This window comes from Schistocerca nitens, chromosome 1, assembly GCF_023898315.1.
Source record: "Schistocerca nitens isolate TAMUIC-IGC-003100 chromosome 1, iqSchNite1.1, whole genome shotgun sequence".
NCBI classification, from domain to species: domain Eukaryota; kingdom Metazoa; phylum Arthropoda; class Insecta; order Orthoptera; family Acrididae; genus Schistocerca; species Schistocerca nitens.
Genome location: NC_064614.1, coordinates 1,149,033,944 through 1,149,056,017, shown reverse-complemented (window position 1 = coordinate 1,149,056,017; position 22,074 = coordinate 1,149,033,944). Strand labels below are relative to the sequence as shown.

General features: G+C 39.5%; 1 protein-coding gene across 1 annotated transcript in view; it reads right to left on the bottom strand.

The window, feature by feature from the left end:
- LOC126199758 (calcium-activated potassium channel slowpoke) overlaps positions 1–22,074 on the bottom strand; it is an 872,527-nt gene that overhangs the window by 334,497 nt on the left and 515,956 nt on the right. Inside the window, exon 15 of the mRNA XM_049936649.1 lies at positions 13,609–13,659. Coding sequence (XP_049792606.1) covers positions 13,609–13,659 — 51 coding nt within the window. The remainder of the gene's footprint in view (positions 1–13,608; positions 13,660–22,074) is intronic.

The following is a 22,074-nucleotide window of genomic DNA, read 5'->3' as shown; positions in this document are numbered from 1 at the left end:
TTTAAGCCTGGAAGTCTTTGTAGTGGTTATTTGTGGTCCTATTATAACATAGATTTTGTGTTACTTTTAGATACTGGCATTGATAAAGCACACTATGGATATATGTATTGTGAAACAGTTGTCCAAATACCAGATTATTTAAGAAAAAAAGGATGGAAGATTATGTTTGAATGAAGTTTTCTTGAAGAGATCTCTGCAGGATTTTCTGGAAATAAGCTGAGATATAATTCTTATAACACACTATCCCTGCAAGTTGAGTATACCCCAAAAATGATGCTTTAAATTGAATGCTGAAGATTTATATTAAAACCTTTAATTACCAAGATTGCAATTTAGATGACAGTGATTACTAGTTTCAGCTGCTTAAATGGTCATCTTCAGATCAGGATACAAACATGTGGCATCTGCACCAAGACAACAGGTAACACACTTAATCACTTCAGTGTTAACATCCTTAAGGAAATGTCAGCTTACAACTGTATTTATAATATGGGTATATGAAACATATGATGACATTTTCTTATGGATATTAATGCTGAGATGACTTTATGGCTTACCTAATCTCTTGATGTAGATACTGCATGTTTGGATCCTGAGATGATAATGAGCATTTAAATGTTTGAAACTAGTAATCACTGTTTTCTACTTGCAATCTTCACAACTAAAAGCTTCGATAAAAAATCTACAGTGGTCATGTATACAGATTGCACTCTCCATGTTGAATATGTTGGGTAATTACAATACTTTAACTCATTAGTGAACAGGAATACAGAGAAATAAGGATTTCTTCATTTTTAAATCACCTATATTAGTAATCTTGGTCACTGCAAATGATCTAAGGCAATTAATGAATTCTATGGTGTCTGCATCTCATGATCAACTAGTTAGCATAGCTGCCTGTCCCAGGGTTGATTCCTGGTTGGATGGAAGATTTTCTTTCTCAGGAACCGGGTGTTTTATGTTGTCAACATTTCGCCTCTTCTTAATCACTTCGCAAGTTGCCAATGTGGTGTTAAACAGAAATACTTGTACAAGGTTGCCAATCAATGACAGAGGAGATCTTTCAGCTAATAATGCCATACCATCATTTCATTTCAGTTCTAAGCTTTCCCAGTTGGGGTTATGATCTCTCTCTCTCTCTCTCTCTCTCTCTCTCTCTCTGTGTGTGTGTGTGTGTGTGTGTGTGTGAAGACACATATGCACAAGAAACCTTTTAGCCACTTGCATGCTTTAAAATTATGCACAAGTAAAAGCATCTTATTTATTAACTAATTATTTTTTGCTTAACAAATCTGTTACTTCTGCTTTCTTGAAACTCTTAATATGAAATAATAATTTAAATTCCTTGTAATATTGTCATATGAGACATGGATAGCTCTGCAATATCAGAAAAAGAAGAGTATGTCACACAACTAAAAAGTTTATGCTGGAAGTTAAGAACAATAACTGTAATGATAAACAGACATTTCATGAGAGAACCTGGAAATTAGAAATGAATTGGACTACAGATGAATTGAAACATTCTGCAAGTAGCATATCTGAATCACAAGAAACTTTATAAAAATAAGGATGCCACAACCATGTCAACATTATTTAAATTACTGTTGTGATTACGAGATGCTAGCAACATGAATCAGTAAAAATCAGGATTACTCTAAAGTATTTAACTACAAATGCTCTTTCAGAAAAGCATATCTTTTTCATATGTAAAAGTCAATAACTTTAAAGAACTAGTGTTGTCATTGATATAATATGGGACCTCGATCTAGAAATAAAATTGATGTAACAATAATATCAACATGCTTCACCAATCAATGGACAAAGTACTTGTATTATATGAAAACAGTTGCAGATACATATTGGCCTAACTATTTTGATAGTTTCATGTTTTCAGTGAGGTACACTACCACAGCAACAAAACAGACTGAAGAACTGACTGTTGTGTTGCATTTAGTCAGACACAAGGTGTTTGATCAAGGATAATAGTAGATAACAGGTGATATAACATACAACTGTCAATTTTCAGCAACTGCAGCCATGAACAAAACTGCTGCTGATTATAGTGCACGAATACTTCATATGATACTTCTTTCAGCAGTTTCAACAACCAGCGTACAAATACTACAGTCCTGACTCAGTTGCACAACATACATGAGGAGAAATCATTGTCCCCAAAATTAAGTTTACAATTAAAGTTTGTGTGTTTTACTATACCCTTTCATAACATAAATAATAACAACAATAAGTCTAGGAGACATGAAAAATGCACAACCGGGTGTTCAGAGAGAAACATTTCAAAACAGTTTCATTCTATTAATTGTGTACATATCACATGGTTAAATATGATCAGGAAAGTTCTGGGAGAATGTAAATAATTTAGGAGGGAAGGGGGACACTCACCAAACAATAAAAATATTCAGTCATTGATAGGCACAAAAAAAAAAAGAATGAAAACTTGCTACCTTTTGGGTGAATACTTTAATGAGCTAGAGACTCTCTCTCTCTCTCTCTCTCTCTCTCTCTCTCTCTCTCTCTCTCTCTCACACACACACACACACACACACACACACACACAAACACACACACACCTGGTTAGTTACACTGCGCTGGCTGTACACACAATGCTGGGATAGCAGGAAGCAGGTTAACTGGTGTGAGAAATTGTATTGTTTGAGTGGATAGAAGGAGAAAGAGACAAGAAGTGAGAGGACAAGTTGGGGAAGGGTAGCTCACAGTTTGGAGAGAAGTACCAGGTGTGTGGGACAGAAATGTGATGGTTTATGGTGTGGGAATGCAACACAAGGGTACCAGAACCAGTGAGTTTGTGTGGCACACAATGATGGTGACTAAAAGCTATGGATTGGGTGGGGGTAATAGGGCAGAGGAGAGTAAGACTGTTGAATAAGGGGGTGGGTGCAGTGTATTAGCAGAGACTGAGGCCATGAGGATGGTGGAACAAATGATGTGTTTATAGGATAACTCATGTCTGCATAGTTCTGTCATGGGAAAGGATACAGAAAGTGTGGGTTGGACTCTAGTATGTTGTGCTCAGCAGCATGTTCCATTGTTGGGTGGTCAACAGTCCTCTTGCCCATACTTGGCAATGCTCATTCATTTCTGGTGGACAGATGGTTAATGGTCATGCCAACACAAAATGCTGTGCATAAATTGCAGTGGAGTTGGTACTGGGCATTGCAACTTTCAGAGGTTGCCTTGCCTCTCATGGGATAGGATAAGACAGAGAGAGGATTACAGAAGCACATACTGAGTAGGTGAGTTGGGATGGTCTTGCACCTGGGTCTTCCACAGGGATATGATCCGTGGGGTAAAATGCTGGGAGTGAAAGTGGTACAGAATGTACCACAACATTGTAAATATTGAGAGGAAGACAATGAATCACTTTAGGAGGGGTGGGAAGGATCATGGGTAGGACGCTCTCCTTATCAGGCATGATAATCGGTAGTCAAAGCCCCAGCAATGGATGAGGTTCAGTTGTTCCAGGTAGTCCAGAGAGATACTGGGTGATGAGGATGTGCTCCTTCACATTCAGTTCTTGAAGGTACTGGGAGGATTAAGAGCTTGTGATGATATGGTGAGGCAGTCTGACTGCAGATTGGGTTTTTGGGGGGGGGGGGGGTTATGCCTGTCTATCAAAACTTTTTATCCTTGCAACACATCTTTCACTCCAGTCCTCCTGGTCTCAGTCTCTGCTAAAGCACTTCATTCACCTCCCCCCCCCCTTTCCCGTTTTTTAAGTCTCCCCCTCCTCTACCCCGTCAACTCTTGCAAATCTATACCTTTATATCATTGCCATTTTGCACTGCACAGACTCACCAGCTCCAGTGCTCATGTGTCACATTCCTATCCTGTGCCCCTGCTGATTCTTCCTCCTTCATTCCTATCATGCACATGCTCCCTCCATTCCTCCAAGATGCCAGCTACCCTCCTCCCACTTCCCACCACTTTCTCACTCTGCTCATTCCACCCAACACAACCTCTCATCCCAGTTCACCAGCCGAACTGAAACTTGGCATTTGGCAATATTTGGCATTATGTGTCCAGCCAGCAAGTGTATGTTTCAGGTGGGGAGGATGAGAGGATGTGGGGGAAGGTGGGGGGGGGGGGGGGGTGATTGTTGGATACATGTGCCCACACATTGTATGTGTTATCTAGCTCATTAAAGTATTTGTCTGAAAGCTAGCAAGTTTCCATTCTTTATGTGTGCCTGTTGACAATTCAGTGCTATTACTGTTTGGTGAGTGTTCTCCTCCAGTCCTAAATCATTTACATATCACACTAATATTCATGTTTATATCCAAAAACAAAGATGATGCGACCCACCAAATGAAACCGCCGGAAGGTCGACAGACACACAAACAAACACAAACATACACACAAAATTCAAGCTATCACAACAAACTGTTGCCTCATCAGGAAAGAGGGAAGGAGAGGGAAAGACAAAAGGATGTGGGTTTTAAGGGAGAGGGTAAGGAGTCATTCCAATCCCGGGAGCGGAAAGACTTACCTTAGGGGGAATAAAGGACGGGTATACACTCACTCGCACACACACACACACATCCATCCACACATACACAGACACAAGCAGACATATTTAAATATATAATTGGAACACGTGAGGCAATTCTGACCGTACGACTTGCCTTAGAAGAAAGATTAAGGAAAGGCAAACTTACGTTTCTAGCATTTGTAGACTTAGAGAAAGCTTTTGACAATGTTGACTGGAATACCCTCTTTCAAATTCTAAAGGTGGCAGGGGTAAAATACAGGGAGCGAAAGGCTATTTACAATTTGTACAGAAACCAGATGGCAGTTATAAGAGTCGATGGGCATGAAAGGGAAGCAGTGGTTGGGAAGGGAGTGAGACAGGGTTGTGCCTCTCGCCGATGTTATTCAATCTGTATATTGAGCAAGCAGTAAAGGAAACAAAAGAAAAATTCGAAGTAGGTATTAAAATCCATCGAGAAGAAATAAAAACTTTAAGGTTCGCCGATGACATTGTAATTCTATCAGAGACAGCAAAGGATTTGGAAGAGCAGGTGAACGGAATGGACAGTGTCTTGAAAGGAGTATATAAGATGAACATCAACAAAAGGAAAACGAGGATAATGGAATGTAGTCTAATTAAGTTGGGTGATGCTGAGGGAATTAGATTAGGAAATGAGACACTTAAAGTAGTAAAGGAGTTTTGCTATTTTGGGAGCAAAATAACTGATGATGGTCGAAGTAGAGAGGATATAAAATGTAGACTGGCAATGGCAAGGAAAGCGTTTCTGAAGAAGAGAAATTTGTTAACATAGAGTATAGATTTAAGTGTCAGGAAGTCGTTTCTGAAAGTATTTGGATGGAGTGTAGCCATGTATGGAAGTGAAACATGGATGATAAATAGTTTGGACAAGAAGAGAATAGAACCTTTCGAAATGTGGTGCTACAGAAGAATGATGAAGATCAGATGGGTAGATCACATAACTAATGAGGAGGAAATGGATAGAATTGGGGAGAAGAGGAGTATGTGGCACAACTTGACAAAAAGAAGGGACCGGTTAGTAGGACATGTTCTGAGGCATCAAGGGATCACAAATTTAGCATTGGAGAGCAGTGTGGAGGGTAAAAATCGTAGAGGGAGACCAAGAGATAAATACACTAAGCAGATTCAGAAGGATGTGGGTTGCAGTAAGTATTGAGAGATGAAGAAGCTTGCACAGGATACGGTAGCATGGAGAGCTGCATCAAACCAGTCTCAGGACTGAAGACCACAACAATAAGACCAGCAGTGCAGAACTGTTCGAAGCCTGTAGAAGTGAACTGGGGGCCATTATCAGTGACAATGGTGTGGGGGAGCCCTTCAATGGTGAAAGTCTGCGGAAGGGCATTGAGTGTGGCCACTGTGGTGTTGGATGACATGCTGGCCATGTAAGGGTAGTCTGAATAAGCATACAAGGCAAAAAGCCACATCAAACCAACGAAGAGGCCAGCAAAATCTAGATGAATGCGGTACCAAGGGCGACAGGGAGTAGGCCAGAGAGAGAAAGACTGGAGTGGAGGAGCCTGATGCTGAGCACAGGCATAACAGTAGCGCACCATAGACTCCACATCCTTGTTCAGTCCAGGCCAGTAGACGCATCACGTGGCAAGGGCTTTTATCCAAGACATACCCCAGTGCCCGCAATGGAGGCGTTCCATGACGTGAGTGCATAAGGTAGGCGGGATGACAATGTCACGGGAACCTGCCTCTGCATCCAGCAGGAGCACATTGGAGATGATGGACAAATAATGAGAGAAGTGAGCTCAGGCCAGGAGCTCAGGAGCAGCTGACTACAAAAAACAAGTGTGCCATCCATGGAGGATACAGTGCATGACAGGCCGCAAGATTGGGTCACAGCATGTAGCTGCTGCCAAGTGAGTAGCGGTAATAGGAAATCCATCCAAGGTGTATTGTGACTCCACATCAGTGTGAAAACAGGAGAGTTCCAGTTGGTTAAACACTCGGTCTGGTCTTGAGGATTAACATCAGAGGGCATCTGCATTTGCATGTTGCACAGTAGGCTTGTGATTGGTGGTGTAATTGTAGGAGCTAAGAAAAAGAACCCAATGCTGGAGCCTCTGGGCTATCTGCTCTGGAAGCCGAGAGTGTGGCCTGAAGAGCACTATGAGTGTTTTGTGGTCTGTAATGGGTGTAAACTGGGACCCAAATAGGTACACGTGAAATTTCTTCATGCCCAAGATGACCACCAATGCCTCTTTCTCGATCTGGGAGTAATTGCATTGGGCAAGCGTCAATGATTTGGATACATAGGTGATGGACTGCTCTGTACCATCATCATTATGGTGTGCTAGCACTGCACCAATGCCATAGGGAGAAGTGTCCACAGCAAAAATAGGGAAAAGTGGGTAAGGCTGGGTGCAGATTGTAACATGCACTTCAGCTATGTGAGGGACTGTTCACAGGCCGCCGACCACTGAAATGGAATGATTTCCTTCCACAACTGGTTGAGTGGATGCATAATGTGTGCAGCCTGTGGAAGGAATGTAGAATAATAATAATTCACTTTCCAGGAAATAGCCTGCAACTGCTGGAGGTTTTGGAGATGCAGGAGAGAGTAATAGCAGAAACATTATGGTCAGTGGACTGAATTCCACATTTGGTGAGCAAGTGGCCCATGTAACCCACTTGGTCCTGGAAAAACTGACATTTGCGCAGATGACACTTGAGCTCTGCATCACACAATGCAGTAAAGATGGTATTTAGGTTATGCAGGTAGTCTTGTCTGTAGTACCTGCAACAATTAAGTCATCCAGGTAATTGGTACAAGCTGGGATGGACATGTTTAACTGTTCCATGTATCTCTGGAACATTGTTGGAGCAGAAGAGATTCCAAAAGCCAAAAGGTAAATGCCTGTATTTGTATATGACAAAAGGCATACTGATGACAACAATGTATTCCTCATCTAGTGGGATTTGTAAGTAAAGCATCAGGATCATATATTTTAGAAAAACATTCACCTCCAACAAGGTTTGTGAGGATGTCCTCTTGATGTGGTATGGGGTAGGTTTCCACCAGAGCTTGGGTATTGATCATCAACTTAAAATCACCACAACGCCAGAGGGAATCATTTTGATTCTGGACTATGACCAGAGGTGAAGCCCAAGCACTAGTTTCGGGTGTCTTGAAGACCCCAGCACCTTGAAGTGATCGAGTTCGGGCTTAATAGCCATCTGTATGGAAACTAGAAGAGGACATGCACGACAGAACTGGGGCACCACATCGGGATGTAAAGAAATATGTGCCTCAAAATCGATGGTGCACACCAAGCCAGGATCAAACAGAGACACGAAAGAGACACAAAGGTCACCAACTTCCTGGAAGGGAACCATGTCAGAGATGAACTGAACTTCATCCATGATGGAGGAGCCAAACAGTGAGAAAGCATCCAGGCCAAATACATTGCCAGCAGAATGACTGTTGACAACATCCAGCATTAACAGCTATGTAACCATCTTGTACGTAGTCTTAGTGGTGAATTGACCTCTGAGGGTAATAGAGTTGCCACGACATGCAACCAACTTGCAAGAGGGTGTGGCCAACACTGGGTAACCCAGACGAGTGTATGTTGGGAGGTTGACCAGCGAAACTGTCACTCCCTTGTCGACATGGAAATGAACAACCTGATGAGCAATCATGAGATCAATAAACAACTTGAGAGCACAAGGATTGCCGTGGGGAATGATGGCCTGAAGTTCATGGACCATCCCATGAAGCAAGGTAGGAATAGGCAGACAGCAGACAGTATAGAGATGCCCATCCTTGCCACAACAGGTGCAGTGCACCCAATGATCAGGGCAGTCTGCCTCAAAAAATAAGTCAGGACAATAAGGCAGACCTGGCTGGTTGTGCCAAAGAGGCTGGACTGGCTGCTCAGAAGTCATTGACACATCTGAAAGTGACAAATCATGATGCTGCTGTTGGAAGAAGGCTGCCAATAATTTTGACATTGCAGCGGTGGCTGAACCACAGTGATCTGGAGGTGGGCAGTAAGACGCTCATTCGCTACCTGTGCTATCTCAAAAGAGTGGGCAGTTTTCAGTACGTCGTCCAAGGAAGGACTGTCGAGCTAGAGGGCTGCAGTGCTAACTTCTAGATCGGGACCGAGCCAATTCGACCACTGCATCACAGATCTGGGAATTGGCATATGAGGTTTTGTGAGACTGGTTGGCACAGGTAAAATTGCAATCAACAGCTCAGACCTTGCAAATCCATCACTCATGATCTACAAGACAGGCCGGCTTGTTCATGGTACTGATGGAACTCGAGGCACAATGTGACCACGTGGAACTGTTGTGAATAATAGGTAGACAGCAACAAACACATTTCCTCCAAAGTGAGTGCAACCGGCTTTGAGAGGGGAGACAACTTCTTAAGTAGGAAAAACATCTCTGGGGAATCCCAAGAAAGGAAAACCAACCATTGGAGAGCGTCATCTAAAATTAAAAAAGCAGCAGAGTGCTGTTTCAGCTGCTGAAAATACGTGTCTCAATCCTGCGTGGTGTCATTAAACAGTTGGGACGCGGGGGGATGGGTCTCTGTCTGCCAAGTGGCCACAGTCAGGAAAGGTTGTGAACGTTGGACCTGCAATCAGTCGGACAGCAGCTGAATTTCCTGACACAAAATGTCTGTCTGTTGCCAGAACTGCTGATGGAATTTCTGTTGCTGTTGCTGTTCCATTATTTGTACAAGTTTCATGTCCATAATCCATTAACCTTTTACCACATCGCCAATTCTAGCAACCAGAATCAGATTGGGAGCCACAGGCTGACCAGCTGAGAGCATCAACATTGAGTCAACCAAACCCACAGAAAGACAGCTATGTATGACAACAAGGACAACAACAACCACGAATGGATACAGCAATGATGACAACAACAACCACCATGAATGGATAAGGCAGTGGACAAGTCAGTAGAATAAACCAGAAGGAGGATCAAGATGTAGCGAGATTCCAAGAACCAACAGCAATGCGTAGGGTATAGAACACAAGCACAGTCGGAACACAGCTGACTTCTGAGCCCCTGCACTGCAGGCTTTATAGGGCCTCCGTGAGTGCTGATAGACAGACATGGCCTGGGCACAGCACATTGGCAGTGACGGTAGTGCTCACCAGTTTTAGGGTCACCACCTACTGGCCGTCGTCTATGTCCATGCCCTCTGGCGGGCCCCCAAAATGTCAGACTGGGATACCAGATAGCGAATTTCATATTAAGTGCTATGTCTGACAACAGCATCATAGTTGGAGGACTTGATACAGAGACTAGCAAAACCAAGAAGAAATGAGCTATAAAAGTCAACAGAAAGACAGGCTACATGACTGATTATTGACACAAATAAAATGGACGAAATTGCACCAAGTATTTGTTTCCAGACATATGTTTATGTGACGTTTTGTTTTGTTTTGACTGATACAATCTTCAATGAATATGGGACATTCTATTGAACATCTTGTATAATACTTGTATAATACACACTAACATTCCTAATGCCCATGGCCTTACTGCAATTGAACACTACCTTTCCAGATGCCCTATGGATTCCAAGTCAGCAACCTCATTCCTAGTTTCCATGACCAACTATATCCTCACCCACAATTACTTCTCCTTTGAAGGCATTACCTACAAACAAATCCGCGGTATGGCACCATCCTATGCTAACCTAATCATGGGCCATCTAGAGGAATCCTTCCTAAATCCCAGAATCCTAAACCACTTGCCTGGTTCAGATTCATTGATGACATCTTTGCTATATGGGTTGAAGGTGAGGACACCTTATTCACATTCCTCCAGAACCTCAACAACTTTGCCCCATTTGATTCACCTGGTCCTGCTCAACCCAACAAGCCACCTTCCTAGATGTTGACCACCGCCTCAGAGATGGCTACATCAGTACCTCCGTCCATCTCAAACCTACTAACCACCAGCAATGCCTCCATTTTGACAGCTGCCACCTGTTTCATACCAAGCTGTCCCTTCCGTACAGCCTAGCCACCCGTGGTCGTCGCATCTGCAGTGACGAGCAGTCCCTCTCTAAATATACCTAGGGTCTCACTGAAGCTTTCACTGACCGTAATTATCCTCCCATCCTTGTACAAAAACAAATCTACCGTGCCTTATCTTTCCAGTCTCCCAACACCTCCCAAAGTCCACAGTCTGGCCACAGAGAAGCATTCCCCTCGTAACTCAGTACCATCCGGGACTGGAGCAACTGAATTACATTCTCTGCCAGGGTTTCGACTACCTCTCGTCGTGGCCTGAAATGAGAAATGTCCTACCCACTATCCTTCCCATACCTCCTACCATGGTATTCCACCGTCCACCGAACCTGCACAATATACTCATCCATCCTTACACAACCCCTGCTCCCAATCCCTTACCTCATGGCTCATACCCCTGTAATAGACCTGGATGCAAGACCTGTCCCATATAACCTCCTATCACCACCTACTCCAGTCCGGTCACTAACATTACCTATCACATCAAAGGCAGGGCTACCTGTGAAACCAGTCATGTGATCTACAAGCTAAGTTGCAACCACTGTGCTGCATTCTATGTAGGCATGACAACCAACAATCTGTCTGTCCACATGAATGGCCACCGACAAACAGTGACCAAAAAAAAGTGGACCACCCTGTAGATGAACACGCTACCAAACATGATACCCCTCATCTTAATGACTGCTTCACAGCCTGTGCCATATGGATCATTCCCACCAACACCAGCCTTTCTGAACTGTGCAGGTGGGAACTTTCCCTGCAATACATCCTACATTCCCATAACCATCCTGGCCTCAACCTTCATTAGTCACTGTCCTCACCCATCCAGCCCCCTCCCTGTTCCCATTCCAGCACTACACAGCTGTCATTTCACAGCCACACCCAGTCTTTTAATCTCTTTTATTTTTATTTCTCTCCTTCCTGCTACTTACCCCCTCCCCCCCCCCCCCCCCCCCCACCGTACCTTCTCTCCTACCCTCCGTCTAAACTGCAACACTTCACTGTCTGCCACTCCCACCATACTATCCCTCCCCCTCCCCGCCCCACCCAGTTGCCACTCACATCATGAACTGATGCTGCTGATCGCAGTGTAGTTTCAGCTCTCTGAGACTGCAGATGTGTGTGTAAGTTGCACTTGCGTGAGTGTGTGTGTGCGTGTGTGTATGTGTCTATTGCTGACAATGGCCTTAATGGCCGAAAGCTATGATTGTGTGAATCTTTTTATTGTGCCTATCGCAGCTCAGCATCTCCGCTATATAGTGAGTAGCAACTTTCCTTCTCTCGTATTATTCTTTACTTTTACATTACATCATCATTGTATTATGGCAGAGACCTAATCAATGACAACACCATTTCTTCCCTAAATCATAACTTTAACTCATAGCATAATTATTGTAATGCAAATGCAACAAGCCCCTATACCTTTTTTATATATAGTAGCTTATGTAATCCAGTGCTAGCATTTAACACCATCACAACACTAATCTTCATATGAGATACACAGATAAAAGCACTTAAACTCTTGAATCCATGCGCACATTTAACTGACAACAAACATACTTCAATACATTTCATATTGAAATAACACAGACATGATCAACTATGGACACATAGAAACTACTTTGCTATGATCACACCATGATGATTAAAAACTGGACTAATTCTACAAAGTGATGTGTGATCATATTACTTATTCTGAAACTGTCTTCTATCACATTGGAAAAATGGCATCTGAGTTGCCCTTAAGTTGTCAACTATACTGTAAATGACCGCCAAACAAAAATACACATTTATTTAGTCAGCTGCAACCTGACACCTTAATAGGAATTATAAATAATTCAATTTTTTCTATCATGTACCAAATCTTTTCTTACTGAATATTCAATATCATTAATAGTCCCAACATCTGTACTTAATATTCTAGTATATATAAGTACCATAATATAATGCTGAATGTCACAGAATTTATAGTAAACAAATATATCCCATGGGGGTATAATAATACAGTTTGTAACATACAAAATTTTGCAGTTATCAGAAGATAATAACAACAAAAGGATATATAATGGCATCATGTGTTGTTTCAACATAACCGCTATTTTTAGTTTTATAATTTTTTATCATGTTGCTAGAGACCAGACAAAAGATGATCTGATTATATTTTGTTTCTGAATGTTATTTTCTTTGTGAGAGTGTCACTGCTGCATCATAAGGTATCCATTATATTGTTACTAGAATGAACAAGTTCACTATAATAACAGATGTGTGTAAAATGAGAAGTTTCATCATTTCATTTAGGATTTGTTGATAAGGCATCTTTTGAAGTATCATCATAACAAAATAACTTTCCACAAAGTATTTGCTACATCTGTTTGTTTACTATTAGTACTTCATCCAAGTTGTGGCAGTCCACAAAATATCCATTTTGATACAATTGGCCAAATATTTAATTGTTACATCATAAATAGTAATATTTATTAACACTTTGCATTGTAAAGCTATACACAGAAAACAGAAGACTGCATTTTACCTCCAGATTTTCAAATAATAAGATAATAAAAAGTACAGATGTTGGTCAATATGTTTAAATCAGATTTTAACTCATTTACTTTTTCAGTATTTTAAATAACCATTGGAAATATATCATTTAAATATTAGGGAACTCAGATGTCTCCCACCTGAGTGGGATGCACTACTTCATACTAGCACTCAGAAGATTAAGGACAGTCTAAAGGTAATTCTAATTACATAGATTGTAATCAAACCCAGAGTCTAGCCAATAAAAACATTGAACCAACTAGTTTGTTTGAAGATCTACTAAAAGATCAGACATTCAGTTGTTTTTACCAGTAATTTTTAATGTTTATCTTATAAGATGCAATGTACTATATAAAAAGAAATAAGAGTTTCAGATTTAACAGATACCAGGAAAAAACCTATCTACACTTACTATTATGATTAACACAGGGAAACAGGTACAAAGTATCAGAGTGCTAGTATGACAAATGTTGTACGAAAACAGTGACATGAAATGAGAGGGATACATACTTGCTCTCCCTACCATCTGCACGGCACGAACTCCCTTCCGGAAAGTAGCCACTGTCCAGCATGACGAAGATGAGAGAGAGATATGTAACGTTAATTGAGCAGCTTGTTACTGGTGCTACCATCGAAATTCTGCTGATTATTGATGATTATTAAAGATGTTATGTGAGAAACTAAGTAATTTCATAATATGGCACATCCCAACAGAATTTTACTATTAATCATCAAGTGCAGTTAGTAAACTATAGGTAACAACATGATGGAAAGCTGGCAACCGTAACAGCTGCAAACATAACCACAGAGAGTGCTATATTTATGACATGTTACTTGAAACAATGGACAGGAAATGGAATGTGCACGATTCTTCATACTGCTAAATAAAGTTATCACAGTTAAAATTTTCATAAATAGAAAAGGAATGAGATATGACTCAAAGTAAAAAGTGTTTTCCAAAAATACACTAACCAAAATAAGAGAGACATTCAATATATGTGTTCCAGCTGCAGCTACACATCTCTTTGATTTTATGGTCATACACACACTGCATAAAGAATAAGCTCTTTCGCTTGCTGAATTGGTCACGCAGATTCCTTACTTATTTGTTTTAATGCGTGCACCGTGTGTGTGTGTGTGTGTGTGTGTGTGTGTGTGTGTGTGTGTGTGTGTTTGCTGTATGATCAGGTATCTGTTTCCTAAATGAGCATTCTAGGACATTTTGTAACAAAAATGCAACACATGACAACAAAACTGAATACCTAAGAATTTTAAATTTTTGAGGATTTTACATTTTAAAAAAATCTGGCTTTGAATGCATCCACTATGAGTAAACTTAGAAAACAACATTGTAGTCAAATGTTCCAAGGAATAAGGTGCATTATTACTGCAAAGAATATGCCTGCAAGAAAACTGCAAGACATTTGCTAAAACTACCTATGAAGCACTAGGCTGGAGCTATAGGTACGCAGGAACAGGTCTGCTCTAATTAAAATCAATTTAAGAAACACAGTGTCTTTAATAAATTAAGTAACACATGAAAATCTGAAGACATTAACAAAATGAACGATATCCTAGGGAAAAACTGTATACTTAAACTCAATTAGTATCACAGATATGCAACATACTGTGGATAATAGTGCATTTAAATATGTATTGTGGAAACAGTTTTCTGAAAGCATAATATCTGATGATCATATATGAGTAAAAAAATAAACTGCTAAATCAGAATCTATTCTATTGTCTCTAGAACCTGCTTAGAAAATACTGGATTTCAGGAAATTGAAGCAGCATGAGCAGTCCACATTTTCTTTTCTTGAAAACACAGACCCCGCTTGGACTTTCTTAGTCCCTTAATTGTTTGTACATTCTGCTTCTCAAAATATTGGCTAACTTGATGTTCCTCATGTAAATTGGGTTTACTGCATTTGAGAATGATTTCTCCTCCATATCTTGCCATAGTTATTGGACATCACCCCATAATCACATACAGAGCACACACTGTCTTAACACATCTTCTAAATGATACTTCAGTAAAATAAGTACACACTGGCTACACGTACTTGGTAATCATAGTCAGTGATTCTATATGGTGGTAACATTAACTTCCATGACAATGTATAAGTGGTGCATATGTCACTGGTTATCTAGGTGAGCACACAGCTGAGATGATGTGGTATGGCTGCTTTTTTGGCCACTCTTGTAATCAATCCTCAAAACCCAATGTTACATGTGAGAAGTCACTGATATAAAGCTATGGAGAAACAGTAACTTCCTTTGAAAATAAATATACCCTGCCTGACAAAAGAAAGTGAAGCACCTAGAGACATGGTCGGATGTCAGCGTTACTTCAACATGCGTACATCATCAGTGAGTATGCAAACGATAATAGCTGCAGTTTTCTGTGAGAGGCAGAATGGCTACCAAAGCACATTATTGTTATTTGGGTTTCATGTTATTACCAGCCCTGGCAGGTTATGTAAGGGGTATGGACAGAATGAGAAACATAGAGGTTGTGTACTCCTGTGACTCAAAGAGTTTGAAAGGAGCCTCATTGTAGGTCTCAATTTGGCCAGCTGGTTGAATTGTGCAATATCCAGATTTATGGGCCATTCTGACCTGAAAGTGGCCCAAAGCTGGGCTGCATGGGAATGTGAGAGTAAGTATATTCTTCCACAAAAATTGTGGTCAATGAGATCTGACCATCACAAGGAAGGGTCACCGCCATCATAACCCCTTCAAATCTGAAGCTGCCATATGAGAACAAGTGATAGACTCCCTACAACATTCTGTGTCAACTTGCACCATTGGTCTGAGACTAATGAAAGCTGGACTAAGAAATTACCACCCCTGTGTAGGATGCCATCAACAACACAATACAAACACCTATATTTAGAGTGACACCTTAACTGAGAAGCATGGACTGTGAATGAATGGTGTAGTATTGTGTTCAGTAACGAATCGTGGTTCTACACTACCCAGGATCACAATCATCAATGAGTATAGCAGTGACATGGAGAGTGGTCACATTCTTCCAATGTTTTGGAGAGGCATGACAGTGTTACTCCTGGTGTCATAGTGTGGGAAGCCATTGGATATGACTTCAGGTCATGGCTGTTAGTGGCTGAGGAAACTCTGACTCCACTGTGGTACATCCCAGACATCCTACAACCTCATGTGTTACTTTCTACACGACAGAATTGTAGAACTATATTTCAATAGGACAATGCTCATCCATATATGACACACGTCTTTATGAAATGTGTGGGTAATGTAGAGTTACTCTCATGCCCAGCAAGCTCCTCAGATCTGTCCAGAATAACAGCATGTGTAGTACCAGCTCTGACATCAACACCATCCCAGTGCCAGCATCCGGAATAGCAGGGACCTGTTAGATCAGTTAAGGGTCAGGTTGTCTCAGGTGAGGATGCAACAGATTCATGACATGCTTCCCACCTAATCAGTGGGTACATCCAAACCAGAGTGAATGGACTGTCATGCTGACAATTGAGCTCATACTGTCAAGCTCATTTGTAAATTTGACTTTATTTTGTAAGCACTGATATAACATCACATACCCTCTGAACCCGTGAAGTTTCATTCATTATACAATTGATGGGGAGACAGGGTTTGCACCAACAAAGTTTTTGAAAGAGGCGTACTGTGCAAAAGATTCATCTTACTAATAAATTGACATCAGAACATTAAAGAAACTTGAATTACAGATTTCATCTGCAGATCTATCTACTGGATCTGTGAGCATAAGTAATGGTTATAATCTTGTTCATGTTGTTCATGAAATGTTCAATCAACAGCATACCGCACATACAAAACATCCGTTATTTATATGCAATATCTTTATCTTAAAATGTGTAATTTTCAAAAATTGATTACTTTTGCTAACATTCTAGGATCAGTTACATCAGTAATTTGTAACCAATTCCCTTTCTAGACTGACTGCATTTCTCTATTATTCTATTAATGAATGGAACTCTGTCAACTGCTTTACCTATGGCTAAGTGATGAGATCGTTCCATTTCTTGTCACCTACAAATTGTTACACCCAGACATCTGAATGATTTGACTGATTATAATTGTGACTCATTGATATTTAGTTACAGAACACTGTGTTTTTCCAATTTATAACAAAGAGAATTTTAGATTTCTAGATACTTCAAGAAAGGTGCCAATTTTTGCACTACTTGGAAATCTTATCAAGATACAACTGACTATTTGCGCAGATTCTTTCAGACAGCACTTCTTCAAAAAAAAAAAAAAAATTCTCCATCTGCAAGAAATTTGAGATTACTATTAATATTGTCTGGAAGGACATTAACATCATGCATGAACAGCAAGGGCCCCAATACACATCCCTGGGCTTACCTGAAATTGCTTGTACATCTGTTAATGACACTCTAATTGGTTAACATGTTTTATGTTTCCTACCAAGAAACCCTCAATACAGTCACACATTTTTCTCGAGTCAAATACTTTTCACAAATCAAGAAACACACCATTTATCTGGCTGGGGTGATTCACAATGTTTAGGATGTTATGTGAGGTAAGTGATAACTGCAGTTCCCATCTTCGATGTTTTCAGAATCCATGCTGGTTGGTACGGAGGACATAATTCTGTTCAAGACACCATTATGTTTGAAATCAGAATATCTTCCTATGATACTTCAACCAATGTACGTTAAGGAAATTGGATGTTAGTTTTGTGGTTCACTTCTGTTAACTTTCGTCTTGATAGGTGTGACCTGTGCTTTCTGCCAACTACTGGGCATATTCATGGGATTTATGGTATATATGAGCCCCAAATTCAGTACAGAGTCTGACAGAGCTTCCACTGGCCACTAGAGCTTTGTTCAATTTTAGCGATTTCAGCTGTTTCTCAATGCCATTGACTAATATTTACATCATTTGGCCTTGCAGTGGTATGAGAATTAAATTGGGGTAATATTACTAATTAATTTGTAAACATAGCTACATAATAAATAATTATAACTTTTTAATTTTTTAAATACAGGGTGTATCATAATTAATGGCATAAATGCATACAGTTGAAAGTACATGATACTAGAAGCAAAAAAGTCTCAGTAAACATAGGGTCAAAAATGCATACCTTAAGAGCTAAGAGCAATTTTTCATCTTCAGTACTGTGAAACAAATCTCTTCTACTGCACGTTCTTTGCTTTCCATAATCTGGGAACTGGAAGTACGCACCAAAACAAGAAAAAATAGTCCAATACAAATGTGTTCTAAAATGCATTCCTTAAGAGCTATGAGCACTAGATCATTAGAAGAGTTGTATTTCAAAGTAGCAAAGATGAACAAGTGCTTGTAACTTTTAAGGTATGCATTTTAGAGCACATGTTTGCTGGGCATTTTTTTCTTATTTTGGTCCATATTACCACTTCCCAAAATATGGAAAGCAAAGAACTTACAGTAGAAGAGATTTGTTTCACAGTATTGAAGATGAAAAATTGCCCATAGTATGTATGCATTTTCAACCCTATGTTTACTGAGACTTTTTTGCTTCTAGTAACATGTGCTTTCAACTGCAAGCATTTACACCATTAATTATGATACACCCTGTATACAGATGTGAGTTAGTTAATTCCTACCCCAACACCTTTTACACATTACAATGGAAATTCTTCTACAGAATAGGAGTTTTCAAATGAGAAACTTTTACAGTTTGTTTTCAAATTTTACTTTTCTGCTGCTCAGACATTTTATATCACTAGATAAGTGTTCAAACATATCTGTTGCAGCGCTGTGCACCTCTTTTAGTGCTAAAGACAACATTTACATGGAGTAACCAATGTCATTTTTCCTTCTGGTTTTGTAATTATGTACATCATTGTACCTTTTAAAATGTAGTGTATTATTTACAACAGATTTCATGATGGAATAAATATACTGTGAAACAGATGTCTACAAGATGATCAAGGATGAGCACCACATTATTCTTATGGGACGTTTCTGAGCAATGAAGATTTTCTTACTTAAAGATGAGTTACCCCAGAACATTACCCCATATGACATTACTGAATGAAAATATGTGAAAAATGTCAACTTTCTGATCTGTCTCTCCCCAAGATTTGCAATGAGTCTAAGTGTGAATGCAGCTGAACTCCACTGTTTTAGGAGTTCCAACATGTTCTTTTTCCAATTTAAATTCTTATCAAAATGGACACCTAAAAATTTGAGCTTTCCGCCCTATTTATTATTCCCTCACCATGTGTTACACTTATCAATTGTGTAGTATCCCTACATATGCAGAAGTGAATATGTTGAGGATGACACCGTTCACAGAAAACCAGTCAATGATACTTTTAAGAACATTGTTTACCATATCTTTTGTTTCAAATACCAGTGTCATCTGCGAAAAGAACCAATCCTGCCTGTTGTAAATTAGACAGAAGATTGTTTACATATATGAGGAACAGTAGGGTACCCAAGATTCAGCCTTGGGGAGCTCTATACAGTATTTCTCCCAAGTCAAAATTAAATCCCTGGACCGTATTGGTTGAATTACTAATTATGACTTTATGCACTCTTTTAGTTTAATATGACATTATCCACTGGTTGGCTATACCATAAATCCCAGAAACCTTCAATTTACCTAGAACAGTAATGTGATTTATACAGTCAAATCCTTTAGATAGGTTGTTTAACAATGGAATATTACAGTTTCTCTGGAAAAATGCCTTGAGTTAGTGTTGCATTAGATATTTCAGATAAGACTGGACTTATTAAATGGGACAAAGATTCAATACTCTTTTGAAAACACCCAAAATCAGATGAGCTTTTATTTTTGAGAGTATCTGGACAGTAACACTGGTATCATTAACAGCCTTAACATATGACCAGAAATTCTTTGGATTTTGTAAGAGAACGTTCAATAATATTCTGCTACAGTAGTGGTTCAAAGTTGAATGTGTTCCCCTACTGATGGCCAAATGCACTTCATTTAACATCACTCTATCTGTGTTCCAATACTTCATTTTGCATCTACTATGTTGTAGTCCCTGATTTTTGAACTGAGGAGGAAAAATCTTATTACTGTCAGTACAGTTTGTACGGTACTATATAGTAAAATTTATTCTAAGTGAAAATTTTCCATTGCTGAAAGTCTACGGTAGTTAGAACGATGAATATTTTTTTAAAGAATTTATTTCATTCATACAAAGTAAGTTCATGAGCAGATGTGTTTCTTTTAATTTACATCCACAGATTAACTGAATGTGGAGCTATTTACAGAAATGGGTGCAATAGATGAAAACTGCAGGTGAATTTAAATCAACTGATGCACTGTGTAACAGTCAAGCTGTGCAATACAAGACAAGCATTGATGTGCAACATTATAGACATACTTGCAATAGAAAAGACTGGATGGGGGAAAACAACTGTAATATGTTGATCAAAACTTTGACATGGCCAGATGATCTCTATGACATGGTACTAACTTTGTGGCAGCATCAAATGGGAATAATGGACAGAGGTTGAATGTGAACATTAGAATAGTAATTTATCTGTGATATAAAAATTGTTTTTGTCTTTGTTGGTATTAGGTTCTCTGGTACTAGTGTGTGATGGTCCATGATTTGGTTATGTAGTAAAAGTGATCTACTCATGCAAAGTGTAATTAATGCAAATTTAAGTGTTAATAACTTTTAAACTACATATGTATTTGAAATAGATCAACAAATAGATCAATTGGATCTGTGCATAGGGCTGTGAAATTGTAAATTTGAATCTCTCATACTCTGCCTGAAGAAGTGTAAAATATGTCAACAGCACAGTTCACCTGTCTCAGATAAGAGAATATTAGAAACATACAGGTATGCCAAAGAACAGAGAAAAGATGGAAGAGCAAAGCACTACATGACAAGAGTCCCTTGCTATGACTGTGAAGTCTTTCTCGCTTGAAAAATAAAATGCACCAAGGAACCAGAGACAAATCAAAACATGTACTCTACAATTACATGCTACAGTTTGTTTCATAAACAGAAAAATTACTAATCATCATTGACTACTCAGGAAAGATGACCCATCTCAAGAAAATTATTTATTAAAAAAACCGATCGTGCTTTTCCAATGAGAATACACGATGTTGATGAGCCACTATGTCATGCCTACTGAATGGCATCATTCGGATACAATATGGAGGAACATGAGGTTGGCATGCCACTCTCCCATCCATTGTCAGCTTTCTACACCTTCGAGGTGTTATCTCACACTCAAGTAACTTCTACATTAGTGCCATAAGGCTGGTGTACCCAATTCTAGTCCTCCCATCAGGGAGAAGCATTGGATCCAGATCCTCCAAATGTCACTGTGATGAGCTGATTGCTCAGTTATGGAGATGGCCAATGGTAGTCAAAGAGTTCCACAAAAGAAGGGAGGAAAATACATGTACTGCATGTAATCAGTATTTGGAGACAAGTAGATTCTGATTTTTAAATTTCTCTCAAGGCATATTACTGTGCTGACAAATTCACAAACTGTAATATTTTGCAATAAAAAATGAATGCACAGAATTATTTGTATGTTAGTAAAATATTAAGACATCTCAACATTTTGGGTTTGAAGAATTCATAGGGACAATTTATTGTGTTTATGTGCAAGAAACACATCGTTATACTATTAATAGGTTGTTTGGTGCCAGACATCTTGTCTTTAAAGATTTTGAATAGGCAAATTATTCTTGAACACTTTCATTTCTATACTGTCCATAACGTACAACACAAATGAATTGAAGCAACACTTTTCTCATGGCCCAATGAAATTATGTAGAAACCTGATAATAAATTTGCAGTCTTTCATGAAAAATCAGCTTTAACATTTGTGATTTTATCATTACAGTACCAGTAACCAATTTATAAATGAGTTTATAAAATCAGAAATTAACAATCTGAATAATTTTTACCGCAATTATATTTTGGAACCTCCATCCCCCTTGTCAAC